General features: G+C 37.3%; 1 protein-coding gene across 4 annotated transcripts in view; it reads left to right on the top strand.

Annotated features, from left to right (window-relative positions):
* Window positions 1–14,738, top strand: part of RARS2 (arginyl-tRNA synthetase 2, mitochondrial) — a 76,062-nt gene that overhangs the window by 15,285 nt on the left and 46,039 nt on the right. For 3 of the 4 annotated variants that reach the window (XM_047760848.1, XM_047760839.1, XM_047760863.1), the window contains exons 2-4: window positions 4,307–4,380; window positions 12,265–12,367; window positions 13,728–13,811. In XM_047760848.1, the coding sequence (XP_047616804.1) occupies window positions 4,307–4,380; window positions 12,265–12,367; window positions 13,728–13,811 (261 nt within the window). The remainder of the gene's footprint in view (window positions 1–4,306; window positions 4,381–12,264; window positions 12,368–13,727; window positions 13,812–14,738) is intronic. The other variant, XM_047760852.1, reaches the window with a different exon arrangement.

Here is a 14,738-nt window from a genome sequence, read left to right as displayed (position 1 = left end):
AGGCTATATTTTTCTTCTAGAGTTCTTTGATCTCCTGTTTGCCACATTCCTATCATTCTTTTTCTCTTGAAGTTCCTGCCCCTCTCTCTCCATATCTTTCTTTCAATTTGTTTGCCTCTTTTCATGCCTATTCTTTTTCATCTTGCTAATACTTGACAGCTCTGCACAGACTTTCTATTTGTTTCTGCCCCATGTGGGTGACTTCACTCTCCATGTCTGATTTGTTCTTGTCTTACCTAACTTTTGTGGTTACAAAAATATAAACTCTGCAGCTTTCCATTCCTCTTTTGTCTCTCCAGGAGGTTGTGATGACCTGTACACATTACTCCTGCATATTTTTGCCAGCTAGTTCTGATATTTTTCCATCTTCCTATTTTCTCTTACTCTTCTGCCCTTGCCACACACTTGTTATTGGGGAAGGTATTTCCACTGGGGAGACCCTCAGTTTGCCCTAGAATCCTCCCTTTTGCCAGAAGTGTTGAAATTCACTTCTCTGTTTTTCTCATTCTCTGCTGCAGTTCTGTAGCATCTCTCAGTCACAGATGAAAAAAAATAATAGAATTCAGTTCAGTGTTTTCTCTCCAGGTGTGGGGTATTGATGAGAATTATTAATTCAGTTTAAGAGCCTTGCCAAAGAGGGCTGTTCCCTTCCTCCTCAGAATCTGCTGTATCTTTCCTTGGCTACCACTTTTTTTTTTTTTGTCTTTTGTCCGTTTAGGGCCACACCTGCGGCACATGGAGATTCCCAGGCGAGGGGTCTAAGCCCACCTACACCGCAGCCACAGCCACACCAGATCTGAGCCAAGACTTCGACCTACACCACAGCTCACAGCAACACCAGATCCTTAACTCACTGAGCGAGGCCAGGGATTGAACCCACAACCTTATGGTTCATAGTGAGATTCCTTTCCGCTGCGCCACAAGCCACAACGGGAGCTCTGGCTACCACTTTTGAAGTTTATAACTTTGGGCTATGCCTATTGTGTGTACACATAGCTGGAGAACCAGCTAACTTGCTCATTTACTACCTGCTTTCCTTCCTTTCTCCTCTGCTTCCTTTATTCCTTCCTTTTAATTTTAAATTGATAATGGGTAGGAAATGGAAGATTATGTAATGAAGATTTCATTCCACTACTTAATCCCAGAGTCTGTTTTGGGGGGCTTTGTTATAATTGTGGTAAAATACAAATAACATAAAAGTTACCATCTTAATCATTTTAAAATGTACCTTTTAGTGGCATTAAGTACATTCACCTTGTTGTGCAACCACCACCAACAACCATCTCCAGAACTCTTTTCATCTTGCAAACCTGAAATTATCTCATGAAACTGTTAGTCCCCATTCCTCCTTCTTCCCACTCCCTTTCTTTTTGGTTTTTGTAATTTATATCGTGTAAGAATGTTTTTGTGCCTTTGTGAAGTTATTGTTGAAGATATTTTCTATTTTGGTCTTCACATCTTCATGTGTATATAACTTGGTCTTAGAATTTACTTTTAGGAAGAGTTTGTTCCTGCTGACTTGCTGGCTCTCAAAAGAGGTTTAGAAAGTGCTCTAAAAGGTTTAGATTCCCTTTGTACCTTGGTTGCCAAGAAGCATAATTAGCTTGGGTTTCCTGGTATAATTTTATACCTACATTTTTATGGTTTAAGCCCCCTCAGAGGTCTTTTGGAGCAAATGAGATATAATAATAGAAGAAATAAACAATTTTTAAGTAGTTTTTAGTTTGTATCAGAATTTTTTGTGTTGTTCATTTGAATGTAAACGTTTTATTACCTAAGTTCACAACTTACTTGTGAGCCGAAATGCTTTAAAATTGGCCTATATTGACTGGATGAAAAATGCACAGTGTAAGAGTTGTGATTTTCAGTTTTATTCAGGTACCTTATTGAGGACTGTAGCCTAGGAGACGGCCCCTCAGTACCTCTGAGTAAATTGCTCCAAAGAGGTAGGGGAAAAAAATGGTTTAATCATGGTTTTTGGCTGGAGAATACGTACAATCAGGCTTACATCTCAGTAAAAGATTAGTGCTAGTCACAAGGATATCTCAGTTAATGATTTTAGTGCTTTTCTAAGTATGGAAAGATACAAGAACCTGGGCTTGTTAAAATTTTTCCTGAGATATATGTCTAACTTACTGCTTGTCCAAAGCACAGAGTGCCTCATCCTATTTTTTCATCCCAAATTCCTCTCAGAATACATTATTGGTCAGTGACTGCGGTGGCTAATATTAGACTTAATCCATGTATAGCTGGATGGTGAACAACATTCTTTGTTTTGCTTTTTAGTAGAGTTTAGTTATATTTAAGATAGGCAGGATATCTTAGTGGCTATGAGTGTTTGAAAGATGTTATGTCTAAAATAAAGCCTTCTAAAGGAAAAAGGAAATAATATTTATTACATGCTTGTTATGTGACACAATTTTGTTAGTCCTCACAGAGCCCTAGTTTATTATTTAATAGATTTATTATCCCCATTTTTCAGATGTGAAAGCTGAAGCTTGCTGATGTAAAATGACTTTCCCAAGGACTCATACCTAGTAAAAATAGAACTGGAATTCTTTTTTTTTTTTAAGAGGAATTATAGAGCCTTTATTACTGATGTATCTGTATTGTCAGGAACATTTTGTAATATAAACAAGAACTGTTACAGCCTTTATTCTGTAAGTGCTTTGGAAATACTTATCCATTTTTTAGAAAATATCCTAAGGAAAAAAACCTTTTTTTTTGCAAAGGATACAGTAATTCAATTCCTAAAGACTAGAATTTAAAAATAAAGACTATACTTTGAGATTTAAATTTAAAAATCAACATATACTAGACCAAAGCAGAAATGTACTGAGAACTTTGAAGACTGCTCCAGGCCTGGAAGTCTTGATTTTTTTTATTTTTACATTTATAAAATTCAACAAATGATTTATTTCGATAATAGAAAAAGTATTATTACAATCAGGAGATAGTGGTTTTAGTTTATTCCTTTCCTCTTGAACACTTGCAAACACTTCTGAAGAAGACTGCTTCTTGATCTCTTCTTACATTCTTTACTTTTCCCCTTTACCCCATCGCTCCCTTTCACTTCTCTCAACAGCCATGACTTGTCCATTGCAGAGCTTAGATAAAGATTGAGGAAATGTGGAAGAAGGATGAAGGCAGTTTTAAATTCATTATGGTTGTACTGCTATTTCAGTGTCTTATTTTCATGCATTTCTCATCGAAAGGCTATGGATATGACAGAGGGGCCGAATGTATCTTCTGGTTATAGATAGCTTGTGTTCACATCCCAGCTTTTCCACTTAAGCAAGTTACATAAATTTTCTGTACATTTCATCATTCATGAAATGGAGGCTTATAACAGTGTGAAATTTTGTTTCAAAGAAAAATTAACCATGTAAGATGTCTGTCATGTAAGAAGCATTTAATAAATGGGAGTGTCTCCAACAAATTTCAAGGGTGATGGTTCACAGCTGTGACTGTGCCTTACAATCATTCAGTGAGCTTTTCAGAAATGCAAATGAGTAAACTTTCGATAGAGCCTGGGAATCGGATTCCCCCTCTTATTTATTTTTTTGCTTGTTATTTTTAAGTAACATGAGATTTTTGCCTCTTTACTGCTGTATCCCAACTCTTAAAACAGTGCCTAGAACAAAATAGGCACTCAATAATTGCATTATAAATGAAAGAAAACAAATTATCTTTGATCCTCGAAGTTTATCCAGTCTCTTTTTGTAACAGATTTTTTAAATTTATTTTTAAGTTAGCAAATATAAAATTTATCCTTTTTGGTAAACAGTTCTGTTTGCCAGTTTATGGTCAAACACTCTTCTCACACAATTCCACTGATCTGTTCATCCTTATAGTTTTGGATTTCCCAGAATGTCAAATAAATAGAATCATACACTATTTTCCCTTTTGAATCTGGCTTTGTTACTTAGCATAGTGCATTTGAGGCTCATTTATGCTAAATATTTCAAGGTTTTTTTGATCTTTTTTTTTTAGGGCCGCATCTATGGCATATGGAAATTTCCAGACCAAGGGGCAAGTTGGAGCTGTAGCCGCTGTCCTACACCACAGCCACAGCAATGCCAGATCAGAACTGCATCTGCAGCCTATACCACAGCGCTGGATCCTTAACCCACTGAGCGAGGCCTGGGGTCAAACCTGCACCCTCATGGATGCTGGTCAGATTTGTTTCTGTTGAGCTGCAATGGGAACTCCTTCAGTATTTTTTTAAATTGTTGAATAGCATTCCATTGAATCTGGAACAAATAAATTAATAATCTTGCTCTGTTTTGCTCTTTTTGATTTTTAGCTTTCCAGAGTGTTGGATCTCCCACCAGAAAACTTGATCAAGTCAATATCTGCAGTTCCAATTTCCAGAAAAGAGTTAAGTATAATATATTTGTAATGATCTTAAACATTGCTGACTTTGTCACTATACAAAAAAAACCCCAAAAGTTGCTCTTCGGTTTACAAAATAGTCCTTGAAATTAATCATAAGATATTAACCTAACATAGATTAAAATCTATATTTTACATACTCAAACATGGCAGAATATATTAGCATTCTCTTGTTATTTTGATGTTTATTCTGATAACTATAATTGTGGCATTCTTTGAGAAAAATTAGGAATGAGGCTCGAATTTATTTATGTAACCAGCAAATAAAGGAACTAAAATTGTGGTTAGAAAATCAGGAGTTTTGAAGGGATCTTAGAAATTACACACCTATCTAATACTTGAAATTGTTGATACTTGAATATTGCTGTGCCTTATTTACCGGCTAGGTTTTTTTGTGTTTTTTGTTTTGGGCTTTTTTGCTTATTTGTTTCCATTTGAAGACCCCCCAGTGATAGACAACTATTGGTTAGGACTACATACAACCTATATTGGTTCTTGGATTTAGAGAGATATCTATCTCTTTGTGAGTTTTGTCATTCTTATTGATATTTATCAGTTGGCTAGACAATTTCAATACTTGGAAAAAATATCCTCTTGTCAATTAATAATGACAAGAAGTTAGCTGCATAATAGGCACTTAAGCCCTAAGCTTTAGAAAGATATAATTAAAAGTACCATTATGTGCTTACATTTTGTCCCCTTAACTTTATCAGGATTTTAGGATAGAGTAGAATGAATATTCTTCTTCCCAGATTAGGACAAAGAGATAAGTGGAAAAAGAAGAAAAAGTCTTGTAAAAGAGAGCATCTTTAAAGTGGTCTGCTACAACTTCATCTGTATTGAGTTCTAAAAACAGAGGCAACCACTGACCAAAAGATGGGCCGTATAATTATATGTAAGCTGATGTGATGTTGCAAACCAGTTACCTGTTTCATAAAATCTGTAAAGGACGTTTTGCACATTTATGTAAGTTTCCTGCATGCAGTATTGTACTTCTGCTTGTGTATATAGCACAGTTTGCTTACCACCAAATATTTAATTTCTGTCACCATATAGTTGATTCTTTTTATCTATTTCACTCTCCCCCTCCCCCGCCGGTAACCACTGCTTGGTCTCTATGCCTACATGTTTGTTTTGGTTTGTTCACTTATTTTGTTTGTGCTTTTGTTTTTTATATTCCACATATGAGCCAAATCATTTGGTATTGATCTTTCTTTGATTTATTTCATTTAGCATAGTACCCCAAGGTCCATCCATGTTGTCCCAAATGGCAAGATTTAATCTTTTTCTATGGCTGAGTAGTGTTCCACCACATATACATGTACATACACACACACACGCACGCACGCGTACCGTATCTTCTTTATCCATTCTTCCATTGATGGGCACTCAGGTTGTTGCCATACCTCGGCTAATTACAAATAATGCCTCAGTGAACATAGGGGTTCATATATATTTTCAAATTAGTGTTTTTATATTCTTTGGATAGATAACCAGAAGCAGGACAGCAGGATCATAATATAATAGTTCTAGTCTTAATTTTAGTCTTAATTTTTTGAGGAATCTCCATAGTACCAATTTACATTCCCACCAACAATATACGAGGGTTCCCATTTCTCCACATCCTTGCCAACACTTATTATTTCTCACCTCTTTGACAGTAATCATTCTAACAGGTGCAAGGTGATATCTCATGGTTTTGATTGTATTTTCCTAGTAATTAATAATATTGAACATCTTTTCATGTGCCTATTGTCTTGGCCCATCTTCTGAATAAGATTTCCATTACCTGCTTGGACTTCCTTTAGGCAGCTTCATTTTAACAATGTGAAACTAAGACTTAGGTCTATAGAAAATAAATATTGGAGAGAAACTCAGTTTTTCTAGACTATTAGTCTAGTATTCTGCACATTAAATTTATTTAAACAGGAGTTCTCATCATGACTCAATGGTTAACGAACCTGATTAGTATCCATGAGAACATAGGTTCCATCCCAGGCCTCACTCTGTGGGTTAAGGATCCCGTGTTACCATGAGCTGTGGTGTAGGTCACAGACACAGCTTGGATCCGACATTGCTGTGGCTGTGGTGTAGGCTAGCAGCTACAGCTCTGATTCGACCCCTAGCCTGGGAACCTCCATATGCTGTGGATGTGGCCCTAAAAAGACAAAAACAAATTAACTAATTAATTAATTAACAAATAAATCTATTTATTTAAACAAAGGAAATCTCTACTGCTTTGCCTTAATAAACCCAAGTGTCTTTTGCAGTATTTAAAACAAAGCCTAACTCTTTCATATTTCTAACTTTATTCTAAAATGCTATTACGTACCAGGAGAATTAGGAAATATTATTTTTGTTAATGTGATATGAATCAATATTCTCAGGTCTTTTTTTTTTTTTTCCTTTTTGTATTTTTAGGGCTGCACCTGCAGCATATGGAGATTCCCAGGCTAGGGGTCAAATTGGAGCTGTAGCCACTGGCCTAGCCACAGCCACAGCAACATGGGATCTGAGCCGTGTCTGCAAATTATACCACAGCTCATGGCAACACCAGATCCTTAACCCACAGAGCGAGGCCAGGGATCGAACCTGCATCCTCATGGATGCTAGTCAGAGTCATTTCCACTGAGCCACAATGGGAACTCCCATCAGTTTTCTCAAGTCTCTTAATTCTCTCAGTTATACAGTTGACCTGTGAACAACGTGGGTTTGAACAGCGTAGGTCCACTTACACATAGATTTTTTTTTTTGTCAATTAGTATGAACTACAGCACTACCTGATCCACAATTAGTATAATCCATGGATACAGAACCATGAATTTGAAAGGATGACTGTAAAATTATACTCAGATTGTCAGCTGCTTGGAGGGTCAGCGCCCATACTCACCACATTGTTTAAGGGTCAACTGTATTTTCAACTGTAGTGAAATTCCTATTTATACTGCTTGCAGTGGACATCAGTATTACAAGCCGGTACTACTCAGATCTATGGATTTCCCTCTGAAACCACAACAGCAACTGCCCAGAAGTAGTGGGAAAGTTGCTTATTAAATTTATTTTTATTTTTCTTTAATTATGAATGATGCTAAAGTAGAGGAAATAGTTTAATTAACTCCTCTGTGCCCATCACTCATAATCATTAGCACATAGCCAGTTTTGTTTCGGCTGCACCCCTACCCACTCTTCTTCATAGTGGACTATTTTGACATTTACTGCTTTCCATAGTCTAGATATAGAAGTTTTTTGTTTTTAATTAGTTTTTCTATCACAAAAGCAAAACAGATAATCTTAAGGAAATTCAAGAAAGCACAGAAGAATAAGAAGAGGGAAAAATTCCTAATAACTCCTACTACAGTGAGACAACTGATGTTAGCAAGGTGGTGGATTTTTTGTTTTCTCTTTGAATATGTCTTTCAGCCTTTCAAATGTCATAGCCGTAAAACTACTCCATGTACGATTTTGAACCTTTTGCCTTGCATCGTTTTTTTTGGAAATACCACTTTTTAACAATAGTTAAGTAATACTCTTAATGCTCTCCTGTTGATGTATATTTAGATGGTTTTCAGTCCTGACTGGCTTTGTCTCTTGGTGTTAGAGGCAGCCCTGTGCCTGGAAAGAAGCCTGTGTGCTGATAGGTGGTGTGGTGTTCCCATTCTGCTTGTTGTTTGGCCTGGGGCTTCTCAGCCCTGATGGTTGAGGCAGAGTTTTTCAAAATGGCAGCCTTAGAGTTCCCATTGTATCTCGTGGGTTGAGGACCCAACCTTGTCTCTGTGAGGTTTGGTCCCTGGCCTTGCTCGGTGGGTTGGGGATCCAGCGTTGCTGCAGGCTGTGGGACGGGTTGTAGTTTTGGGTTAGATCCGGTGTTGCCATAGCTGTGGTGTGAGCTTCAGCTGCAGCTCCAATTTGACCCTGGCCTGGAAACTTCCATATGCTACAGGTATGGCCATAAAAAGAAAAAATATATATACATATGGCAGCCTCCAGGGGATCTCCTGCTGAGGATTATTCACTGGGACCTCAGCTTCCAATGTCCTGCCTCCTCAGCAAGCCACAGCCACCCCCTGCTTTCCCAGGAGACCTTCTGTGACCCACAGGTGTGTCTCACCCAGATTCTTATGGAGTCCCTGCTTTACTCTGGGACCCAGAGCACATAAACCCTGTGTGCACCCTCCAAGAGTGACGTCCCTGTTCCCCCAGTCCTATAGAGCTCCTGCCCTCAAGCCCCACTGGCCTTCAGCATCACCCCTGTTCCCCTAGTTCTATAGAGCTCCTGCCCTCAAGCCCCACTGGCCTTTCGCCAAATGCTCCAGGAGCTCCTCCTGCCAATGCCAGACCCCCAGGCTGGAGGACTTGGCATGGGGTTTGAAACACTCACGCCTGTTGGAGATCCTCTGTGACATAGTTATTTTCCAATATGTGGATCACCCACCTGGTGTGTATGGGAATTGCACAAAAGCACCCCTCCTACCATCTCATTGTGGCTTCTTTGTCTTTGGGTGTAGGTTCTTTTTTGGCAGCTTCTAGTCTCTTTTTTTGATGGTTGTTTGGCAATCAGCTGTAATTTTGCTGTTTTCATGAGAGGAGGTAAGCTTGAATTTTTCTACTCCACCATCTTTTCCCTCCCCACCCCCGCAAAAGATTTTTAGATTGACTAGCTCCCATTGGTTTATTTTTGCTTTGTTTTCCTTGCCTGAGGAGACATAACCCCCCCAAAATAATAATAATACTAAGATTAATGTCAAAGAGCATATTGCTTGTATTTTCTAGTTTTATTTTTCAGGTCTTAACATTTAATTCTTTAATCTCATTTTACTTATTTTCGTGCCTGGTGTTAGAGCATAGTCCACTTTTTTTTTTTTTTTTTGGCATGTAAATGTCCAATTTCCCCAACACTAATTTTTGAAAAGATGGTATTTTCCCCATTGTGTATTCTTGCCTTCTTTATCAGATAAATTGCCCATATAAATGTTGGTTTACTACTGGGCTTTGTATTCTATTCCATTGATCTATGTGTCTGTGTTGATTAATACTATTTTGATTAATATAGCTTGTGGTATAGTTTGAAATCAAAGAGCATTATACCTTCAGTTTTGTTGTTGTTTCTCAAGATTATTCTGGCTATTCAGGGTCTTTTGTGTTTCCATACAAATTTTAGAATATTTTGCTCTAGTTCTGTGGAAAATACCATTCGTGTTTGATAGGGATTGCATTGAATCTGTACATTGCCTTGGGTAGTATGATCATTTTAACAATATTAATTCTTCCAGTCCAAGAGCATGGTATATTTTTCCATCTGTTTGTGTCATCTTCAGTTTCTTTCATCAGTGTCTTATTGCAAATCTTTTACTCCTTAATTCACTCCCAGGTATCTTATTATTTTTAATATGATTGTGAATGAGACTATTTTCTTCAGTTTCTGTCTAATAGTTCATTGTTAGTATATAGAAATGGAATAGATTTCTGTATGTTAATTTTGTATACTGCAACTCTTCATTGAAGAGTTCTAGTAGTTTGGTGGCTTCTTGGGGATTTCTGTGTATAGTATGTCGTTTGTATACAGTAACAGTTTTGCTTTTTCTTTTTCAATTTTGACTCTTCCTATTTCTTGTCTGATTGCTGTGGCTAGGACTTCTAATACTATAGTGAATAAAAGTGGTGAGAGTGTCTGGTTCCTAATCTTAGAAGAAATGCTTTCAGCTTCTCAACTTGAGTATGATGTTAACCGTGGGCATGTCACATATGGCCTTTATGATGTTGAGGTATATATACCCTCTGTGCCCACTTTGTTGAGAGTTGTTTTTCCTAGGTGGATGTTGGGTTTTGTTGACAACTTTTATAATTTCTATTCTCCAGTTGTTAATATCATGTATCATGTTGATTGATTTGTAGATTTCGAACCATCCTTGCATCCTTGGGTGAAATTCCCTTGGTCGTGGTGTATGATCATTTTAATGTATTATTGAGTTTAATTTGCAAGTATTTTGCTGAAGATTTTTTACATCTGTATTTATCAGTAATATTGATCTGTAGTTTTCTTTCTGCAGTGTATCTTTATCTGGTTTGGGTATCAGGGTGATCTAACCTTGTAGAATAGATTTGGAAACATTCCTTTCTGTACAGTTTTCTGGAATAGTTTGAGAGGCGTAGATGTTAACATTTCTCTAAATGTTTGTGAAAATTTCCCTGTGAAGCCTTCTAGTCCTGGACTTTTGTTTGTTGGGAGATTATCCTCATGATGAGCTTCCTAAATTGGCTGCTGCCGCCATCCCTGTCCCCAGGGTGAGCTCTGTTTGCCCCCTGCCTCTTCGAGATCTGCATGTGGGTCTAACCCTTGTTCATTTCAAGTTATGCTTTTATCGTGGCCTTAGACCTTTAAGAGAGAGTTCTCTGTTTACCACAGTCCTCTGGCTCTCCTGAAAGTAAGCCCCACTGGCTTTCAAAGCCAAACATGCTAGGGGCTCCTTTTCTCAGTGTAAGACCCCCAGGCAAGGGAACTCAGTGTGGGTCTCAGACCGTTTACTTCTTGGGGAAAGCCACTGCAGTCGTAATTATCTTCCTATTTATGGGTCTTGACCATACCCTATCTCTGCCTCTCTTACCAGTCTCATTGTGGCACCTTCTTTATGTCTTAATCTGTATAAGATCTTTTCTCCCAGTCCTCAGGTCATTTTTTCATGGATAGTTACTCTGTAAATACTGGGAATTCTGGTGTGCATGTGGGAGGAAATGAGCTCCAGGTCTTCCTGCTCTGCCATCTTGGCTACTCTCAAGGCTCGGGAAGATTCTTAAGGGTCATTATTGACTAGTTCTATAATGTGATCAGAAGTCACAAAGGATTTTTACACTTGTGCCTGAATTTTAAGAGTGATAAGAAGGAAGTCATTTGTGTTCCTCTAAAATATGGCCTTGTGTTACAGACAGATAATGATTCAACCCACTTATTTTGCACATAGAGTCTCATTCTCTAGTTCCTTATTAAACATTAGAAGATGTTCAATATGGGTAATTGTATAGATGTTTGTATATTAATTATAATTATTTTAATACATTGAACAATTTCAAAACTACAGAAAATTTGTAGGGAATAATGTAATGAACACTCATGCTCACGTTCTACCATGTCAAGTCTTAATTTGTTTCCAATTTTTTGTTTTTAGAAATCAAACATTATGGATACTGTTGAAGCCACCTATATATACTTCTTTGATTCCACTCCTTACCATCCTTCCTTAGATAACTGCTCTCAAGAAGCAAATTATTGTTTTCACAGTTGCTTTGTGTTTCTTTCTTGGTTTCTTTGTTTTACATTGTTTCATCCCCAACCCAGTGAAAAGAATAAATGGCAGTATCTTATCTTTTTAAGGAAACTACTGAGTATTAAGAATATTTTTTTTTTTCATGTCGAACAACATATTTTAAAATTTCAAAGGTCATTGAAGGGGCTTGAAAGAAGAAAGCACTTGGAAGAGTGGAAGAATTATAGAAGAGGTCAAGAGACTTGAGCTTTTTTTTTTTTTCCTAAGTCAGCTTATTAGTTGCACTAGGATTTTAGTGGAGACATTGAAGTTGCCAGATATCATTTTTCATTTCTGTCAAATAAGGCGGTTGCTCTTCCTCTCTCACAGAGAGAGATCATCAACCTACAAACTAGATAATGAAAGAGGAAGAATTTTATAAGATGGTACAAGATAAGTTCTAAATCAGTAAAAGGTGATGACATTTCTAGTTGCTCTATATTTTGAAAGTGTAACACCTTCTGATAAAAATAGTGTCTGTGTAGAGAACCTGGAGTGGTTAGTATTTTTTTGTTACACTAGTAATGTTTTTAAGGTAATAGCCCTTTCCTGTTTCAATGTCTGTCTATAGAGAAGTAGCTGACTTTCAACTTTCTGTGGATTCTCTACTGGAAAACAACAATGACCATTCAAGACCAGACATTCAAATTCAAGCCATGAGACTGGCAGAGAAGGTACTTTATCTCTTTTTGACAGTATAATAAACATTATTTCAAAGAAAAAAAAATACTCTGCAGGCTATCCCAGCCATGAAATGAATTTAATAGTGTTTCTTTGTTCAAGGCACTTTAGAAAGTATAATTTAAATTTACTTCAGCCATGTACTATAAGGTTAGGATGATTTTTCACATTAGTTATAAAACATTCCTCTTGAGCTGACATTGTTCAATTTTTTGATTAACCACTTACAGGAAGACCGAAGTGTTAATTAAATTTACAGATTGAAGCTGGATGGACTTCTGCATTTAGGAGAATAAGCTTGATAAATTAGAGCAGTGGGTTGCAATTTTTAAAATGAGTTTCTGAGAAGATGAGCATTAAAATATGAGAAGAAATGATTAGGTGTAAATAGAATCATGATTGCAGAGAAGTGGTTAGATGATTTAATAAAGCTCTTTCAGTTCTAATTTCTCTGGTGGGTTTGATATCTAAAAGAGGACTTGAAAGGATTGTGGAGAATGACCACATCAAATTGGTAGCGTAATGCCTTCAGAAAAGGCAGGCTTGGGACAGAGTTTGGTTTTTAAATAGGGTTATTACATGTGACACAGAGAAGGGCTTGGGCATGTTGAAGTGGAACAATGAAAGTCACTGTCATAGAAAAAGATGTTTAAAGGATGTATATGGTGAAGGAGCTTTGGTAGCTAGGTAAATGTTTATTGGATCACAAAATCACCCCAGATTTTTTCAGGAATTATGCCAGGAATAAAATTATCCTAATTACAATATTTCCTCCTCCACTTCCTGTGAGTTCCCAAAAGTAAAGACTAGTGGCTCTTCAGAGACAGCAGGTATCTCTCCAAGCTCTATGAGTATATCAGGTGCTTTGAACATTTTAATTGGTTAAAAATGTAAAGCATATTCATTGAAGATGAAGTGTTTAAATTATTCACTTTTTACATGTGGGTGGGAGTTGTTTTAGCAGAGGCCCTGACAGATGTCATGTCTCTCATTCTCATGCAGGGCGGGTGAAATAAAAAAAGACTTCATTGCATGTCAGGGTATGTAGGATGGAAGTAAGTGGTGCTTCTGTTTTGCCATGTTAGATGGTGAATTTGAAGCACAAGAATAGGAAAGAGAAAGAAAGAGACTCTGAATACAGAGTAGCATTCCAGTCAGGAAAAGAAGAAAACGCGTCAATGCAAACAGAATGATGGAACTGGAGAGACTGGCCAAGGCCCAGGTCCAGACACAGTGACTGTGAGAGAGGACACTCTGCTGCCCTTGAAAGTCAGTCTGATGGCATTAGAACTACAGATCTCATTAGGTCTGTTTCCTAACATACCTGTTTTACTTGACCTGTTCTCTTTTCAGCTAAAATGTGATACAGTGGTCAGTGAAATCAGCACTGGTCAAGGGACCGTAAATTTTAAAATAAACAGAGAACTATTAACAAAGGTAAGAATGGGTTATGTTCCAGTGTTGCACCTTCACTCATTCCCCCTGCTTTAGCTACAGTGGTTTTCCTCCAGTTGTTAAACTTTCTGTGCCTCCTCTTGCCTCATAATCTTTGTGCATTCTGATCCCTCTGCCTGGAATGCCACCCTGAGATCAATATTCCTACCCTTCAGATCTCGATGTTCCCTAGCACTGCCTTTCTGACCCTTCATTTATATACTCTCATAATACTACATCTCTCCCCTGGCAGAATTTATCATTGCTATTTTACATTCTTTTTATTTGATTAATGCCTATTGCCCTTTAAACTCTATTTTCCATTGGAACTTAAAGCATCTGTTTTTGTCACTTTTGGATTCCTGGTTCCTAACACAGTGCTGGGCATGCTGCAGGGGCGAGAAAACTATTTTTAAATGAATTAATGGACTTTGTAATGAGTACAAGAAAGGCACTGTTGGTTTCCACTCTCTGGTAGTCTATAATATGTTGGAAGCATAAGATTTGTATAGAGGAAACAATAAGACATTTCTTTTAATGAAACAATAAATATTAAAAAAAAAAAAGATGGTTGATTCAATAAGCATAAGAAAGATCAAAGATGGAGAAATCTGTATGACTTGGAGAAGCTGGGGAAACCTCATGGAGGAATTGAGTCTCCCTTGAAGGAGACCGTGGAGGACAGGTAATCCTGAATAAGGAGTGGTAAAAGCCCCTTTGTCTCAATTGAACTTTAAAATTTATCATAGTGCATGGTTTAAGAAATACACACCAGTGTTCGATTGGCCGGTTTTAGTAAATGCCATGATCTTGAATTGAAAATAAGTATAAGACCAAAATTTCTAATAATACAGTATCTTACCAAGGTTATGTAGTTTGCAGACATTTACCCATCAGCCCTGTAATTCTTCTGAAGGAGATAGAGGGTTT

Source organism: Phacochoerus africanus, chromosome 2 (genome assembly GCF_016906955.1).
Source record: "Phacochoerus africanus isolate WHEZ1 chromosome 2, ROS_Pafr_v1, whole genome shotgun sequence".
Taxonomy (NCBI): domain Eukaryota; kingdom Metazoa; phylum Chordata; class Mammalia; order Artiodactyla; family Suidae; genus Phacochoerus; species Phacochoerus africanus.
The sequence above is the reverse complement of the archived record's forward strand: the minus strand, read 5'-3'. Positions and strand labels throughout refer to the sequence as shown.